The sequence below is a fragment of the Mesoplodon densirostris genome, chromosome 9 (genome assembly GCF_025265405.1).
Source record: "Mesoplodon densirostris isolate mMesDen1 chromosome 9, mMesDen1 primary haplotype, whole genome shotgun sequence".
Taxonomy (NCBI): Eukaryota; Metazoa; Chordata; class Mammalia; order Artiodactyla; family Ziphiidae; genus Mesoplodon; species Mesoplodon densirostris.
In genome coordinates, this window is record NC_082669.1 from 48,538,784 (window position 1) to 48,558,027 (window position 19,244).

The window sequence follows — 19,244 nt, forward strand, 5'->3', positions numbered from 1 at the left end:
GCAGGGGATACAGGTTCGTGCCCCGGTCTGGGAGGATCCCATATGCCGCGGAGCGGCTGGGCCCGTGAGCCATGGCCACTGGGCCTGCGCGTCCGGAGCCTGTGCTCCGCAACGGGGGAGGCCACATCAGTGAGAGGCCCACATACCGCAAAAAAAAAAAAAAAAAAAAAAAAAAAAAAATGTGTATGTCTTCTAGTCAGGCCACCTTCATATTATAGACTTCTAGGAGTTGGAGTAAAAAATAGGGGAAGAACGCGGCTTCTACTAATTGTCATATCATAGTATATAGCAAAGTGGATAAGAGCATGGCCTCTGAAGTCAGATACCAGCTACCTCTGATTAGCTGTGTGACCTTAGGCAAGTTACTTAATCTCTCTGTGCCTCAGTTTCCTCATCTCCAAATTTGGGATTACTACTTTTTTTTTTTTTTTTCCCATATGCGGCCTCTCACTGTTGTGGCCTCTCCCGTTGTGGAGCACAGGCTCCGGACACGCAGGCTCAGCGGCCATGGCTCACGTGCCTAGCCGCTCCGCGGCATGTGGGATCTTCCCGGACCGGGGCACGAACACGTGTCCCCTGCATCGGCAGGTGGACTCTCAACCACTGTGCCACCAGGGAAGCCCGGGATTACTACTTTTGTACCTATTTCATGAGATTGCTGTGAGGATTAAAAGAATTTACTTACTAAATTCAATATAAGTATTTACTATTATTATTAACAGTATAGGTGCAGAACATCCCATTTTAATAGTAATTTAGTTGAACAGCCAGTTCTTGATATCTTGTAGAATGAAAATTTAGTTCCATTCCCAACTGATGTATGAAAGTCAGAATAATTTTCAATGATTGACCACCAGGGCTGATGCTGGATTATCTTTTTTTTTTTTTTTTTTTTGCGGTACGCGGGCCTTTCACTGTTGCAGCCTCTCCTGTTGTGGAGCACAGGCTCCAGACGCGCAGGCTCAGCGGCCATGGCTCACGGGCCCAGCCGCTCCGCGGCATGTGGGATCTTCCCGGACCGGGGCACGAACCCGTGTCCCCTGCATCGGCAGGCGGACTCTCAACCGCTGAGCCACCAGGGAAGCCCCAGGATTATCTTGATAGCCTCATTTTACTATTATGACATACATATACAATATTAATAATCCCCATTAACTGTACTTCAATACATTATGACCTATTTCAAATGTATTTGCATATGTGTGTGTGTCATTACATATTGTTACATATTATTGAAACTCCCTCACTTATCCTTCCAAGATCGCATGGAGTAGTACTTAGAAGTACACACTGAAGATTATGGAACCAAACTGCCTGGATGTGAGTCCAAAATATACTATTTCCTAGCTGTGTGACTTTGGGAAAGTTACTTAACCTTTCCATATTCAGTTTCCCCATTTGGAAATAATTATCCACCACCACCACCCCAAATGGGGATAATTGAAATACCTATCCCATGGGGTTTTGAGAGAATTACATGAATTAATATTTGTTAAGTACTTGGAGCACCATAACATTGCCTGGTACAGTAAGCATTTGTCATTAAATAACTCACATCCACTCCATCACAAGATGTGGGGCTCCTTATCTCAATTTTCTGTTTAACATTCCTTGCTTTTCTTTATGTATTTGACATGCCCAAGCTCTTCAGCCAAAGACTGCCAGCTACACACCTGTGTTTGAACAAGTTGGGTTTATTACTTTTTGCAGCAAGGGAGAGCCCACACCCTGGGCAACCAGGGGCATCTCAGTAAGCGTGTCAGAAAGCACTTATATTAGGATTTGGGCTTCAGTTAAGTAATTATTTTAGGGAGCTTTAAATAAGTGAGCTTTGCTGTGGATTGAATGCTGTAAGGAAGCAAGAGTAATTCTATAACCAGGTATCTTAATAAACCTTATTTGGAAGTAGGAAAAACTAGAGGGAGTCTAAAGCTGTAACTGATAAAGAAGCAGAACTCACTCATATTAGCTGGGAGATGGGAATATTTGATATTTTGGCTGTTCCCACGGTGACCTTGTTTTTAGCTAGACAAATGAAGTAGTCTTACTTTTTGTCTTACTCCATCATAGCCTAGCTGAAAAGATCAGGCCCAGACAATGGTGGCCACTCTCCTCTTTTCCAGACTTACATATTTATCCCCAAACATGTTGATAATGCTTGCTTTTTAAAACTTTATATGAATAGTATCATTTAGTACAGGAGTCCCCAACCCCCAGGCTGTGGACCAGTTTCTATAGTAACTGGTCCCTGGTGTCAAAAAAGTTGGGGACTGCTGATTTAGTATATATTCTTCTTTGGCTTGCTTTCTTCACTCTTTGATACATATTTGTGGGTTTCATCATATCAGCGATTGTACTGTAGTTTATTTATTTCCGCCTCTGTATAGCATTGTATTGACACCATAATTTAATATCTATTCCCTTTTTGTTGGATACCTGAGTTACTCCTAGATATTTGCAGTTATAAACAATGCTACAATGACAATTCTTATAAATATCTCCTGAGGTAAATGTCTGATGACTGATAGCTTTTTCCAAACTGTATACCTGGGAGTATGCCTGTCTTCAAACATACTAGAAAATTCCAAGTTATTTTCCAAAATGGGTAAAACAACTTAAATTTCTACCAGCAGTGTTTAACTGCTCTGGCTGCTTCACATCTTCTCCAGCACTTGGTATTGTCAAACATCTAAGTTTTCTGATAAACTAGTGGACATAAAATGTCATTTCAGATGTTATTTTTTTATTAAGTCTGATAATCTTTGACTTATAGTGGTTTATACTCTTGCATTCATTTCCTCCATCTTATTTTATTCTCTGTTACATTTTTTCTGTTTCATTGTTTCTTCTTTCTTGCCTTCCTTTGAATTTATTGCAACAGTTTTGTTATTGTTACATTGTTTCCCTTGGTTTGGAAGTTACACATTCTTATCCTATTTATATAAAGAGATTACCTTAAAATATTAAGGTCCAGACCTAAATGAATACAATCTATAATTAATATATTTACCTTGCTAAGGGCTTTAAACTGCTTTACCTCTGATTACCTTTCACCAACTTACATATTATGTAGTCTTGTATTTTAGTTCTATATTGCTGTTTATAACCGTCTGTATTAGTTTTCTATCACTGCCATAACAAATTACCAAAAACTTAACATTTTATCTTATAGTTTTGTAGGTCGAAAGTCTGACATGGTTCTCACCTGGCTAAAATTGGGGGCTTAGCAGAGCTTCATTCCTTTCTAGAAGCTCTAGAGAAGCATCTGTTTCCTTGCCCATTCGGCTTCTTGGCAGAATTCAGTTTCTTGCAGTTGGAAAAGTAAGATCTCCATTTCCTTGCTAGTTAGGGACTGTCCCCAGCTTCTAGAGGCCACATTCCTTGGCCTTTACCCCTCTCCTCCAAAGCCAGAAATGGCAAATCAAGTGCCTTTCATGCTTTGAATCTCTCCTCCTTCTTCTTCCATCTCACCTTTCTGACCAGCTGGGAAAGGTTTTCTGCTTTTTAGGACTCATGTGGTTAGATTAGGCCAATTTAGATAATCCAGGATAGTTTCCACATCTCAGGGTTTGAGTCCTGAATCACAGCTGCAAAGTCCTTTTTTCCCATTAAGATAACATATTCACAAATTCAGAGGATTAAAGCATGGGATCTTTGGGAGACCATTATTCTGCCTACCACACTCCCCTATTTAATCATCATAATTATGCTTTTATAGTCAACGTTTACTTTTACTCGCATTTAATATTTTCTTTGGCCACCATTCCATCTGGCATCTTAGACCCTGCATCTCTGTTCACTTTCCTTTGTATGGGAAATAAATCCTTTAGAAATTTCCTTAATGATGGTTTATTATAGCTTAAGTCTCATTTTCTGTCTGAAAGTGCCTTCCTTTGTCCCTGGTAATTAAAGAACTCTGGATATGCAAGTTCTATGACCTGGGATCAGTACTGCCTCAAGGGAGAGGCCAGCTTTAGGACTCTGGTACTATACCAGATTCATGCTGTGGATTTGGGGAATCATTTGAAGATTTTCCTTTCTTGTGATCCTAGTTATAAAATTGAAAGGTTTTATTTTTAAAATAACATATAGGCTTCTGCTTCCAGGAAGATAGAAAAGATGTAATTTTTCCTAATTCTCTTACTAAATTAAAAAAAAATCTGAACATTATATAGTAAACAGACCATTAAGATGACTCTGAAAGTTGGAGAGGGAAGCAGCCAAGCTAGAGATTTTAAGACTCAAGAGATGACAAGATGCTGAGTTCCCTTTTGCCTCCCACATCTCAGACTTGTAGTGAGAGAAGACAACCACTCAGAAATAGCAGTGGGAGCAGATTTTAAAAGACCCTAACAGATACTTATTCAGGCACTGTTTTAATTTGCTTCTAACACAATATGAAAATTAAAATATATTCTGTACCTATAAAAATTTAGACTTATAAGGAGAAAAAACACAAATTGATATAGTGGATTAAAAAATATGACCCAACTATACACATTCAACAAGAAACTCACTTTGAATATAGCAATATCCCAGGTTGAAAGTAAATAATGAAAAACGATAAATCATGAAAATATTATTCAAAGAGAAGTAGGAGTGGCTATATTAATATCCGATAAATTAGACATCAGAGCAAAGAAAATTACCAGAAACTGAGAAGGACATTATATAATGATAAAGGGTCAATCCACAAAGAAGATAATGAAATCTTAAATGTATATGCACTAAACAACATACTACAAAATATGTGAACAAAAACTGATAGAACTGAAAGGAGAAATACACAAATCCACAATTAAAGTTGGAGATGACAACATTCTACTCCTCATACAGAAATCAGCAAGGATACAGAAGAACTCAACAACATCAACCAACAGAATTTATTAAGCATTTGTAGAACACTCCAACAACAGAATACATCTTCTTTTCAGGTATCTGTGAAACATATAATAAGATAGACCATACCCTGATCCATAAAACAAAGTTCAGCAAATTTCAAAGAATTTAAATCATACACAGTGTGTTCTCTGAGCACAGTGGGAACCAAATTAGAATTCTATCACAGAAAGATAACAGTCTCCAAACACTTGGAAACTAAACAACCCATTTCTAAATAAGCCATGTGTGAAAGAGGAATTCTCAAAGAAAATCAAAATACTTGAACTGAATTAAATGAAAATATAACATATAAAAATCTGTGAGACAGAGCTAAACAGTGCTGAAAAAGAAATTTATAACACTAAATGCTTACATTAGAAGAGGACAAGACACAAATCAGTGATATGAACTCCCACTTAAAGAACCAAGAAAGGGCTTCCCTTTTGGTGCAGTGGTTGAGAGTCCGCCTGCCGATGCACTGGACACGGGTTCGTGCCCTGGTCCGGGAAGATCCCACATGCTGTGGACCAGCTGGGCCCGTGAGCCATGGTCACTGAGCCTGTGCGTCCGGAGCCTGTGCTCCACAACGGGAGAGGCCACAACAGTGAGAGGCCCACGTACCGCAAAAAAAAAAAAATAAGAAGAACCAAGAAAAAAGAGAGCAAAATAAGAGGAAAGCCAGCAAAAGGAAGAAAATAATAAAAATAAGAACAGAAATCAGTGAAATTGAAAACAAAAACAATAGAGAAAATCAGTGAAACAAAGAGCCGGTTCTTTGAACAGACTATTAACGTTGAAAACTCTAGCAAGACTGCTAAAGTAAAAAAGAGAGAAGACACAAATCACCAACATCAGGAATAAAACAGAGGCTATCACTATTGACCTTACAGACAGCAAAAGAATAACAGGGGAATACCACAGACAACTTTATAAACATATATTTGACAACTTAGACTAAATAGAATGAATTTTAAAAATCAAAATAAAAAAAACTATAAACTACTGTAACTCACTCAATGTGAAACAGATCATTTCTATCCAGAAAATAGGAAAAGAGGGAACAAAAACCAAGATATTAGAATGAAAAGAAAACTACAGACCAAAATCTCTCATAAATACAGATACAGAAATCCTTAACAAAAATATTAGCAATTAGAATTCACTAATACATTATAAGAATTGAAGACTAGGACCAAGTACAGTGTATTCAGGGATGCATGGCTGGTTCAATATTGGAAAATCAATTAATATAATCCACCATATTAACAGGCTAAAGAAAAAAAATCACATGATAACATCAAACAATGGAGAAAAAGCATCTGACAGAATTAAACACCCATTCATAATAAAAACTCTCAGAAAAATAAGAATGGAGAGAAACATCCTCAACTTGGTACAGATCATCTACAAAAACCTACAGGTAACATCATGCTTAATGGTGAAAGACTGAATTCTTTCCCTCTAAGATTAGGAGCAAAGTGGCTGTAGGCAATCCTTGTAGCTTCATCACTCCATCTCTCTCCATTATTGCAGTGTCTTCTTTTCTGTGTATCTTCACATGGACTTCTTATAAGGACACCAGTCATTGGATTTAGGACTCACTTGAATCCAGTAGGACCTCATTAACTAATTACATTTGCAATGACCCTATAACCAAATAAGGTCATGTTCTGAGTTTTTAGTAGATATGAATTTGAGCGGGGGAGAGCACTATTCAACCCAGTACATGTACCCTGGCTGTATCAATGTCAATATTCTGATTGTGGTATTATACTATAGTTTTGTGAGATCTGACTATTGGGGGAAACTGGGTAAAGGGTATGTGGTATCTCTGTGAGGTTACAATTTCATGTGAATCTACAATTATCTCAGAATAAAACATTTAATTCAAAAAATTATATATTCACTGTTGTTAGGGATTATACAATGAGTATATTTTCAGAATACCTCATTGGCCACATTACTGGAAACAGATGATTTAAGTTTACCTCCTATAATGAATTTTTTTCCATTGTAATACTCTAAATATACAAATATAAAAATATTTCAGACCTACCTACAAAAATGCACCAGTTTCATTTTTTTGTTTGTTTTATTAAGTCCTGAAAAGTTCAGACATTCTTTTATGACCTTGTGAAGCGTACAAAGTACATGTAATTGAAAACCCTTTAAGTCGTATGAGAACAATAAAAGGTCTCCTTTATTTTCAAGAGATCAACAATAAGACAAAAATATCTAATATATACTTCCTTGGAACTTGTACTGGATGAACAATTTCTTTATAATTTCTAGTAAAATTATATAAGAATAATGACTGGGCCATTTTAGAAAATTTAGTTGTCATTATTTGAGAACAGGGGATCAGCAATAAACACTACATTATGTAATATACAACTATAGGAATTATATCTCACAGATTAAACTAGAACCCAATTATATTTCCTGGGTCTGTTCTTTACTTCATTATTGAATTACACTGATTCCAAATAAATCTTGGGCAATTGCCAAAAAAAAGACCACTTTTGAGGAGTTCAACTAGTATCTGTGATTTACATTAATCAGCATATACTGTTTATAGGCACAGAGTTGACTCTGTTGGACCTGTGCTCTCACTACCCAAGGCCCTCTCTTTTTCTGGCTGTATTTTGGTCCTGGTACCTCCATTGGTCAATCTGTGCTATGGGCATGAGGCTTGAAGTGGTAGCCTCACATTTGCCAATTCTTTGTATGCCAGGGAAGGTCGAAGATAGAACCCCACCAGTTAGATCAATAATTGTGTGATTCATATTTGTAAAACTGGCCGAGAACATTTATTTACAGTGTTTTCTTAAATAAAAAGTTGAAAATGCAAAAAAAAAAAATATCAGCATATACTGGATAAGAAAACCTATAATGAAAATCACCAAAGGAATAGAACCATTCAGAAAATATTCTGCCCCTGTGTTTCTTTGATTAATGAAAGATAGACAGACAGACAGATAGATAGATAGATAGAAAGTTATCTGTAAAATTGAGGCTATTGTTGACTGAAAAATAATGCACAATGTTGTGAGTTAAGTTTATTTGGGGCAAAATGAGGACTATAGCTCAAGAAATAGCATTTCATATAGCTCTGAGAAACTGCTCTGAAGAGGTATGGGGGAAGGTCAGTATATATGTGATTTTGGTGAAGGGGGAGTACATGCAATCAAGCACACATTTTTGCAGAAGATTTCTGCTAGTCACAAGGAGCAGACATCACCATGAAGGATTTTAGTGCCATTTCAGATATAGGGAGATGTGAGAATTGGGCTCATAAAATCTTCTCCTGAAAATATCTATCTGAAGGCCTGTTTTGCCAGTTTTTCCCAGAGCACAGCGTGCCTCCTTCCTGGTCTCCACCCTGCACTCCTTTCAGGGTATGTTGAAGGTCAGCTGCTTACGGTTTAATCCTTGTAGAAGCAGCTAGCAAGTGCCACTTTTTAGTTGGTACTATTTTTCAAGGACTGTATTATCTCAGTGTTGATTTGCTCAGCTTAGCAGAAGATCTTAAGAGTATTTTGCTTCAAGCAGTACTTCCTTAAGCCTTTATTCGTCACATTTCTCTTTTAATAGCTCAAGAAGAATTTGTGACTGATTTTTCTATTTGATTTATTCAAAATACACCAAGAGCTAAAATTAAGCTTTAGAAAAATGGCCAGGAATTAATGTTTGTACCTTTTTCCTTAATAAAAACTGTATTTTCCTCCTACAGTTTTCAATCTTATATATAAAATAAATTTCTTCAGGCTGTAATCATAGTTCTCACAATTGCATGCTCAGTAGACTTCCCTTTATAGTAACTGTAATTTCCAGCACTATATAATAACACTAAAGACTAAAGTTACTTTTAGTCGATTGAAAGGAAAAAAGTGGAGACTTTTCAGGTAATTATACATATAACCACTAATTTAAATGATAGTCTGAAGGATTCAACAAGTGAAGGAATCGCTTATGTTAATTTGCAGTTATAGGAGTTTTTCTTCATACTGTAGACTTATATTAGTCAAGATTCTCCAGAGGAACAGAACCAATAGTATATATACAGATATGTAAGAGGAGATTTGTTATAGGAATCAGCTCCTGGGATCCTGGGAGTGGGCCACTGGTATAACTCCCAGTTTCCCAGAACCAGGAACTCTGATATCCAGGGGGAAGAGAAGATGGATATCCCTACTCAGGAAGAGAAGGAATGTACCCTTCCTTCACCTTTTCATTCTATTCAGGCCTCAATGGATTGGATGATGCCCCGCCCACAGTGGTGAGGGCAATCTGCTTTACTTAGTCTACTGATTCAAATGCTAATCGCTTCCAGAAACACACTCACAGAAACACCCAGAAACAGTGCTTTACCAGCTATTTGGGCATCCCTTAGCCCAGGCAAGTTAACACATGAAATTAACCATCACAAGACTCTTACACCTGTAACAATATTAAAAACAAATCGTTTTATGTGAGATATGTATCATTGATGTCATATTTTATATTCAGAGAAATGAAACATTCCTGTATTTTCTGTCAGCAGTGTGCAAAGAACTTTCACTGTTGGAAAGCAATCCAATTAATCATTTTTGGCTTTGCCTAATGTTATGATACAAATTAGCAACAATTCTGATAAGCTTAAGTGAGAATGCTCTTGGTGCTCATGCTAAGCAAATTAGGGATGCCCAGTCATTTATTTTCACTGCAATGTGTGTGTTTGTGTGTTCCGGGGTGGGGCCGGAGAGTGGGAGGGGATGAAAATAAGTACTCCTAGGAAGAAAAAATAAAAACCAAAATCTATAGAATATTTTTCAGAACTGAAAAGCTGTGGCAGAAAGAGGAGATAATAGTCTTTAGGTTGCATTTATGACTGTGTGTGCAGAAAGTTGAGGGATATACAAGTACCTACAGTTTGCTTTAGTGTTTATACTACAAGCAGATATATTTAGTACTTTTATTTAAAAGTTAGGATAATATAGTTGAAAATATTTTATTTTCTCTATGAGCTTCTATATGCAATCCCATGCAATTGGAATTTGATAATCCTTTACATAAAGAGAATGAGAATTAGCTAAGACCTCTTATTATTTCAGGCTTCTTTGCTACATGCAGGGCATTTCAAAGTATGAGAGAGTAACAGGGGCTAGCTTTTATTAAAGGAAATGTGTGTCTTAAGACATTTACTTCTCAAAATTTTTATGACAGTAGTAAACTTGATTCTCTTCTGACGTCCATAAAGTTTTAAGTATCATTCTTACTTAGTCATTTTTAACCAGAACTGTGGACATCTTCTGATGTTAACTATCAAATATATGTGCGGTACAAAATAGCCAAACTGCAGTCATCATAGTAGAAGAGAAGCAAGGGCTAGCAGTAATTATACACAGTTCATTGGTCAACTTATGAACATACGTGGACAATTATACATTTGTCCCCTTAGCAATTCTGAGCTTTGGATCACATATGCAAATAGTATATTCTTTAAAGTTCTGGAAAGTATCTGGTGAGTCATGCAGTTGGAGATAGAGATGCCCCATTTGGTGGCCTGAGCTCTTCCTTCATATCCATCAGTTACCTTTCTGCAGACCAAAAGGGAAGGGGGACTGCTCTGCCAGAGCCACTCAGTGGAGATTTTTTTCCATATACGTTAAAGCTGTAGTTCCCCTCCTACTCTGTTCAGTCCTCTAAATACTACTTTTTTAGAACCTAACTATAAAATTTTAGAAATAAAATTAACCATAAGGATTATTTTACTGACTAGGAAAGTTAGACTCAGCATTATTAATTGCATGACTCATTAGTGGTGAAGCTGGTGATCAAACAATCTGCAAGACTTCTAGCCCAGTTTCCTTTGACTATACTACACTGCTTCTTTCCCCCCCACTCCTTCTCCTTTTATTCTCAGGAGGGAGCTGAGAAGCATTCAAGTAATGTCTTGGTGGCACTTCTTTAAGCATTTTCCTTCTCCATACACAAAACTGCTCTGAAAAATCATATTATTGACCATAACAATCTGTTTAATTCTTAAGGAACCTCTGTTTTTCTCCAAACAGTCTCAAAACCAGTGGACTTGAAATCATGCACTGGCCCTATCCCTAATACGACACAACTGTGCCACATTCCCTGTCCTATTGAATGTGAGGTTTCACCTTGGACAGCTTGGGGACCTTGTACTTATGAAAATTGTAATGACCAGCAAGGCAAAAAAGGTATGTAATATTAAAATGGCATGCTTAAAGCTCCTATTAATTGGGTCAAACCATGAATTATGAACAAATGCTGCTCTGTGTTTCTGTGATCATTCATTTGCAGTATTTTCCAGAATGGCTAAAGAGTATTGATCTTTAGCACAAAAGAATTATAAACCTATTCTGATGATGATACCAGAAGATTAAAACTGCAGAATGTAGGCAAGATGCTTGTTAATTTAGACAACAGATGGAGAGCATCTGAGGCAGTTGGTGCAGTGGTTATGATGAGCTGTGGTGTCAGACTGACCTGGATTGGAAAACCTAGTCTGTCCTCTATTGTTCAGATAAGTTAATTAACTTATTTAAATCTTGGTCCCCTTATCTGTAAAAGGGATGTAATATGATCTGGAAGCCAAGTTTTCTTTAAAGACTCAATGAGATAAACATAAAGCACTTATTTCATTGCCTGACCTGTAGCTAGTGCCTAATAAACAGAACTACTTATTACTTTGAAGGTAAACAAACAAATAATGAATATTGCTTTCATTATGCAAATAATATATCTAAAAGGAATAGAATAAATGCAATTGTTTACTACATGTTCGGCATGGTAGAGTAATTTTCACATGATCTAGTAATTGAAAACATTTTTCTCTTTTGTTTCAAGGGACAGTTTTCTAGTGATTCTAATATATTCACATAGCAGTAGACAGACTTATTAATTTTGTTACACATTTTCAGAAAGGGCAACACTTAGGTGTTATTAAAGCACAGAGCAGGACTTTGAATACTCCTTGTTAGAGCCCAGATGGTTTATATCCCGAATTCAGATTTCTGGGGAGTCTAAATTCAACTAAGGCTTCAAGAGACAGTTTCCTGAAACCATCCAAATTCTCAGAGGTTCCTTTTCAAATTTAACCAGGTGATCCTGTTGAGGAATTCAAAGTAATAGCACTTTTGTCTGGTCATGAATACTTCTGAATAGCTTGAGATTTTATTGTGTCTTTGAACATTTTACAACTACAGACTTTCCAAATCAACCAATCACCTCTCTCTCTGTCTCTCTTTCTCTTTATCTCTCTCCAGCCCATTCTTGCTTGACTTTTACTGTAGTAAGCTGACACCAAAAGTCCCTCTTTGGCCATTCTGTTTATTCATTTAATAAATTATTAATGAGCTCATATTAAACTAGAGTTTGAGGATACAGTAGTGATTAAAGCAGGTATGAATTCTACCCTCTACCCTCATACAGCTTTCACTTGAAGTTTCATTCAGCCTTCTGAAATATTCAATGCATGATGGTAACAGTAAATATTTTCCTTCTCCAACAATTCAGGTTTTAAACTGAGGAAACGGCGCATTACCAATGAGCCCACTGGAGGCTCTGGGGGCGCTGGGAACTGCCCTCACTTACTGGAAGCCATTCCCTGTGAGGAGCCATCCTGCTATGACTGGAAAGCAGTGAGGCTAGGAGACTGTGAACCAGATAATGGAAGGGAGTGTGGTCCAGGCACTCAAATTCAAGAGGTTGTGTGCATCAACAGTGACGGTGAGAAAGATTATCTATCCTGCTTTTGTGGATGTCTGTTTGACCCTGGAGATACAGTTTTCCTTATGTTAAAATCGCATGTCTTCTCACATCATAGCTGGTTCCATTTACAAACACAGAAATAGCTTCCCCTTCCTTTCCTTCCTTTCCTCCCCTCCCTCCCCTGCCTCCCTCTCTCCCTTCCTTCCTTCCTTTCTTCCTTCCTGATGGTGGCTGTGGAGAGGGTCTTGAACAATCACAAGGTATTCTTTACTTTGAAAACAGGTAACATAGAATAAGAAACCATCATCAAGGCAATGTGTAAAATTGACAAATTTTAAAATAACAAGGAAAGGTAACATTTTTCTAAGTGTTTTTTTTTTCCTATTTGCCATGGAAAGTGATATGTAAATAAAGAAGGGTTGTAAGCATTGGTTGACTTGCCTTTAGAAGCCTTCATCTCCCACCCTGATACTGTGTCCTAGTAATATATTTTAATTTCCAGACTTCCAAGCCACGAGGCCTATTGCAGCCTAGAGTCCCTGAATTAACCTTCTGAACTCTAGGGCCTCCCTTCTAGGAATGTCATAGAGCCACTGGGACAGGGATTTTCCACAAAGTTCTTTCCTTGAACCATAGGAATTACCTTGGACTTTTATGACTGATTTTTGTTGGATAAAATATCCTGTCTTGCTGTTAGCCCTGGCTTAAGATCTTTACATTCTTTCCAAGAGTGCTGCTACTGTTTCAGGGAGATTCCCCCTTATTGTTCAGCAATGCCTGAATCACACTTAGGAAACAAAGAACTCCTCCAGACGTAGTGTAAAACCTCTGGCTAAGAGCATCTTCAAGGTTCTTCCAACTCTGGAATCCTGAGACTCTGCACATCAGAGCAGCATGAGCACCACACCCCGGGGTCCCATGGTTGACAGTTGATGCTGTTTACAGCATATGCAGGAACATTCTGGTGCCCCCTCAGGGGCACTGGAACATCTGGTAACCGTCGTGATTCCTTCCATCCTATTTTCTTCCAGCAAGCAGAATTGTTACCTCCTGTGACTCAATCACTGCTCAGTAGAGAAAGATACTCTCTGGGGTAAGAGACTGACAGACACTGCTAGTACTGAGAAATTAGCCTTTCAACTTTGAAACCTACAGTGTTGTCCTTGTCCAGGGTCCAAGGTAGTCATGCAGGACAGCATCAAGTAAAATCTGAACCAGCACTTGAAGATGGAAGGTGAAGGGGGGATTATTGCCCCAGATATTTTACGATGAATGCCGCTTTTTTCTCTGTAGGTGTAATTAGCTATGATACATCCTCTCTTTAGCTTTTACTCAGTTCTACTCTAAAGGGAAAGAAAAGCAGATTAACCTCTAGGAAAAAGAGAGCAAATGGAACGCATTCTGTTGTGCTTAAAATCCTAATTTGAATTAAAAGGCACCCTATATTACTATCTAGTTGCTGTAGAAACAGTAAGGGTCATATTTATTTTAGTATCGTTAGTGACTTCCTTAGTGATACTGCTTCTTGATTCCTTTTCCTCAATTTAAATAATTTTTCTTATCCTCCTATAGACCTAGGGAGGAACTGGGATCCCAGATATTATAAAAAATATATTTGCATGGGCTAGGTTGAAAAAAACTCTTAAGCTGAAAAGTTAATTGTGCATGGAACTTCTGCCTAGATATTATAAAATGAAAAATCAGGTCTCACGTATTGCAGTGGTCTTCCTGGATGTTTGTGCAGATTGAGTATATTTGAAATGTACTCGAGGAGGTGGCTATTTTAAAAACAACAGTGGTTAATTTTAATTCTGTTAGCTAAAAAATATTATGTAACACATATAATCACCTCCTAAATTGTCTTGTGGAACATTAAAGAACAAGAAGAATGAGTTAGATATGTCTAGTTATGTTGGAAAGTAATGTATGTTATAACCTAAAAGGCAAATTGATAACTCAGTATACATAAGCTGGTTTCACTTTGTCCACCTAACAAACAGAATGAATTTTTAAAGGTCAGAAATGTGTTACTAATATTCAGCTTGTTATTATTGTTCATTATCAGGACATCTCCTCCGTCATTACATTTTACTCCCTGACATATATTAGTTATTGTGCAATTCAGTGTTTTAACTGCCTCAACTACAGGAATGTATAAAATCAAGAAAATGTTTTATTATAAATCCTAGAGGCTGTTCAAATTTATATATAACTGAAACATAATTGTGCTGTGAGAATCAGTGCAAAAGCTGGAGACCTGTAAATACTACTCCAGTATTATCATGTGGTCACCTGGTAAGTGTTTAGCAGCTGCACCAAATGTCGTTTTGTAATTAAATCGAGCCCAGGGAATTAAAGTTGATTAGTTGTACAGACTCTACCTCTAGGCCTGGCTGCGGCTATAGATTTACTTTTATAATTAAGTTAAAGCTCAACTAGGGAAGTGAAGAATTAGAGCCTGTGAATCTAGCAAATAATAGAAAGACTGTTTTTTCTCCCACCTTCCTCACAAATTTCACCACTTTGTTAATGATCTCAAAGCATTTAAAGTCTCTTTTTTTCTGAAGTATTCTTTATCCAGGCTTCTGAGATCATTAGGATTTGCTGCTGCTGTTATTGTCCATTTTTCCAGTTGTCTTCTAAGGAACAGGGTTGACAGAGGGTTGAGAGAGCACCCAGGAGGAGTTTTATGTAGATTGTCTGACAGAGGGGTGTAACAAAAATGCAAGGTGAAAGAGAACTCAGAAGACAATTAGACTGTCCAGGAAGAGAGAAACATTTTATGTGTAACAGAAAAAAATATTACTCATAATTTAAAGATTGTCAGAAAAGCAATCCCAGATCTATGGGCACAAATACAGGAGCTACTCTAAAGGTCTGGTGGTAATGGGTCAGGGTGCCGAGTGGAATCCTAGAGAATGTTGAACCTATGAGAAAACCCAAAATCTGCTTTCTTTCAGTTTTTGCAAAATTTGTTTGTGTTTTATTTAAAGGTGTAAATTGGTGAGGCAAGAGTATTTTGTTTCCCAAATTGGTTGGTTAGAGACAGAAGAAATCAAGGCTATTAGGCTGAAAGTCAAAAAATAATCTATAATCTTACTGATTACTTAAGTATACTGTAAACCAAGTATTGTTTCCATATTTCCCTCCCCTCTGTTGAAAAAAGATAAATGATACCATCTATATTTCATTACCATGTGTTCTATTCTAGATATCAGAGTATTGACACATTTCTGTGTGAATTTCAAAACCACAGTTTTGTTATTTTGTTTTTGGTATTTGTAAAGGAGTGTCAGATTCCTGTCTTATCTATGGACTTAATTACAGTCTATGGAGGCAAGTCCCAGAAAGCTGCATTTTTATGAAGCTTTCTGGATAGTTCTGATACACAGTGAAGTTTGTGAATCACTGTACTAAAATGACAAAAGGATTGTTTTGGTGGAACCTAAGACCTGATTCTGTTACCCAAAGTTTCCCAGAACCAAAGCATACTGGCTGGATTTGGGTAATGCTGAAGAAGACCTATGATTAAGAACGCTAAGAGAGTAATACTGAAGTAAGCCTTTATAGTAATTTTCTCTGCCTTTTTTTGGGGGGGGAACCATTTCTGTATAGCATCAGAAGTACCAAAAGAACTGACTGTGAAAGATGTTGAAGATGAACTTAATATCCCAGGCACTGGCTTGTCATGCGACTGCTTAGTCTTTCTGAATTTTTACCACCAATTTCTTCCTACTGGAAGGAGATATGTATCCACATATGAGTAGATGGAAGGGAAGACTTGAATACTATTTATTTCCCAAGTAGTTTATGTTGTACTCTTCTTTCCCCAGGTATTCAGTATTAACAGGAAGGTAAGGGCATACCTGATGTCTTGAGGTAAATCAGGAATAAGCTCCTTAAAAAAATGGAAAATTTTTGTCTCTGGAAAACAGGACTCAGTATGGGGAGAAATGGGGCGAGGTACTGCTCTGCTGTATTTTAAGCCTTGTACTACAATTTGTGTACAACTTACAAATTATATAAACACTGAATTAATTTGTCCAAATATATATTTATTAAAGAGTAACAGTTTGGAGGGGAATAGAGATTTGTGGAATAAAGTGGACAGGGTAAGGAGCAAATCATTCCAGGAATAGAAAGAGAGAAATTACAAAGCTTATAGTTGAAACTAATATTTTGTCTGATTGACAATATTCGTAAACCCTCCTAGAAACATAGGCCATGTCAAGGATTAGGATGCCCACAGTTTATTAAAGGTGTGCTCCCAGGGAAAGCCAGTAAGAGAAGGGGAAATAAAGAAGCAAAATAGTGAAAGGAGAGTGTGTCTTGGTTCCCAAGACCACCCCCAGGTTCTTTAATTAACTAGGGGAACTTACAGAACTCAGCATATGGTCATACCCACAGCTATGATTCATTTCATCAAAAGAGTACTAAGCAAAATTAGCAAGAGAAAAAGGCACATGGGGCAAAGTCCAGAGAAAACCAGGCACAAGCTTCCAAGAGTCCTCTCCCAGCGGAGTCAAATTGGTTATGCATAATTTTTCCACCAGTGAATTGTGACATGTGTGAAGTGTTGTCTTCCAGGGAAACTCACCTGAGCCTAGGAGTCCAGGGTTTATATTGGCTCAGCCATGCAGTCACCCTCTGCCTAACACATACCAAAATTCCAGACTCCCAGAAGGAAAGCAGGTGTTCAATATAAGCCACGTTGTTTGTATGAATACTTTAACCCCACTGAGCAACACTTATCATTTAGAGAATGTGGAGCCCTTCAGAAATTCAAGGTCCCAGATGCAAGCCAAAGGCCAGTCTAGTGAGCAAGAGTATCTAAGGATAACAGTCTCAGGCCTGCTAAGTTAATTCTTTTCTGCACGGAACACCAGAGTTGCAGTCTCAGTCTAATTAGGTGAGACACTCTGGAGTGTAAATTAAACCCCAGATCTTCTAGCTTTAGAAGTAAAGGAGCTGAGATTTTAACGCTCACACCAGTCACCATTGGCTCACAGATGCTGGCTGGGAGGAGGAAGGTGGGTCCAGGAAACTTCCAGCTCTCTATATTGGCCAGACCACCCTAGTGCCCAAGGCTAAAGCTAAAGGCCAAGAATGATATATAAGCAGCAGAATCTGATAGATGGGTGCAAAGATCCAGTAAAAGGAGTCTTCAGGGATCCAAGCTGGGCAAGAACACTGTACAGGAAGGAGATCCAAATATGGTGGGAAGGAGTATAAATGTGTGTATACTAAAGCAAACCTAAAACCTGGTAACAGTGTCTTCTATACTACAGAGGAATCCCCATGAGGATATAGTTTCCAGTTTAGGCGAACACTTTGGGACAATTTTGGTAGACAAATCTGCAGTACTCTCTACATTGCCTGGATAATAAGAGAAGACCTGAGTTCTGCAAAATAAGAGAATTTTTAAGTTACTTCTGGTAGTATGGGAAGAGAGGTAAGCAGTTTGGTAATGATAAAAGAGAATGAAAGATAGTCCTAGGAGGAGAAGTGAGAGTAAGGATCTTAAGGAAGAAAGAGAAAAATTTTGAGAATGGCCACAGATAACTGGAAATACCCTTTGGTATGAAATAGGTGATTTGGTCTCATGGGTTTGATCAGGATAGTACCATTTTCTTGAGGTCATCATTGATAGCACTCCCATTTGTCCCCGAAATTGTCCTGGTTTGGAGAATAAGTAATATGATCACCCTAGAAATGACTGATAAATTGTGAGACAGAGGAGACAAAAAGCGTATTTTTGCTTTTTTCCATCAGGATAATACCTTCCGTGCTATATTTTTTCATAATTATTTATCAGTGATGGACAAGAACATCATAATACACGAGGAGGAGTGATGAAAACTTAAGTTAAAATTTCTTTAAGTTTATAAGGGAAACTAACCTAGGATTTGCTTCAAAAACTTTGGCAAGAGCTCAAGTTCAGATCAATTGAAATATCTGTAGAGCTAGTTGAGAACACAATTTCAAAAGCATGATCACTCTTTGGAACTGGAATCTACTTCTTAACACAAATTACACAGCCATTACATTGAAAAGCTGATCTTTTAAATGCAAGAATACGTCCTATAACTGAATTGTTTTTCCATAATTTAAGCAATAAATCAACTAAGGAGTTTCCTTCCTGTAGAATGCTATGCCATTTAATGCGTTTGCAATATAATTAGGTTGGATATTATGCTTAAATCTAAGGTCCTTAACTTTACAATTAGGATCATCTAACACTGTTGGTAAGAGTTTGTTTCCTGTAATTACATTGAGATTCTCTATTCAATTTGTTGTAAAGATGAAAGTCATTATAGCCTTTTAGAAAATTTAAGACAATAGGTTATTCTTCAGTGTTGGTTTATAGTAATCACAATTTTATTTTGGCCTTAAAAAATCTGGCATCAGATACCCTGATCTATCTTCTGTGTGTGAGAGTGTGTGTGTGTGTGTGTGTGGTATGTGTATTATAATATATTTTGATATACTGTAAATAAAAAGTATTTTTTTGTTTGTAAGGAAGCCATCAGGATTGAGCCAGCGTTCTTTTGCATAGCAATGTTTTAGCAAAGAGTAGCGTTTTATAAGGAATTTTCTTCTTTAAATTAGGTTAGTTATAGCAGAAACCTCAGATGAAAGTT

The 19,244-nt window shown here is 37.4% G+C and overlaps 1 protein-coding gene across 1 annotated transcript in view; it reads left to right on the top strand.

The window, feature by feature from the left end:
- THSD7A (thrombospondin type 1 domain containing 7A) overlaps positions 1-19,244 on the top strand; it is a 442,804-nt gene that overhangs the window by 259,969 nt on the left and 163,591 nt on the right. The window contains exons 5-6 of the mRNA XM_060108907.1: positions 10,935-11,090; positions 12,409-12,621. Coding sequence (XP_059964890.1) covers positions 10,935-11,090; positions 12,409-12,621 — 369 coding nt within the window. The remainder of the gene's footprint in view (positions 1-10,934; positions 11,091-12,408; positions 12,622-19,244) is intronic.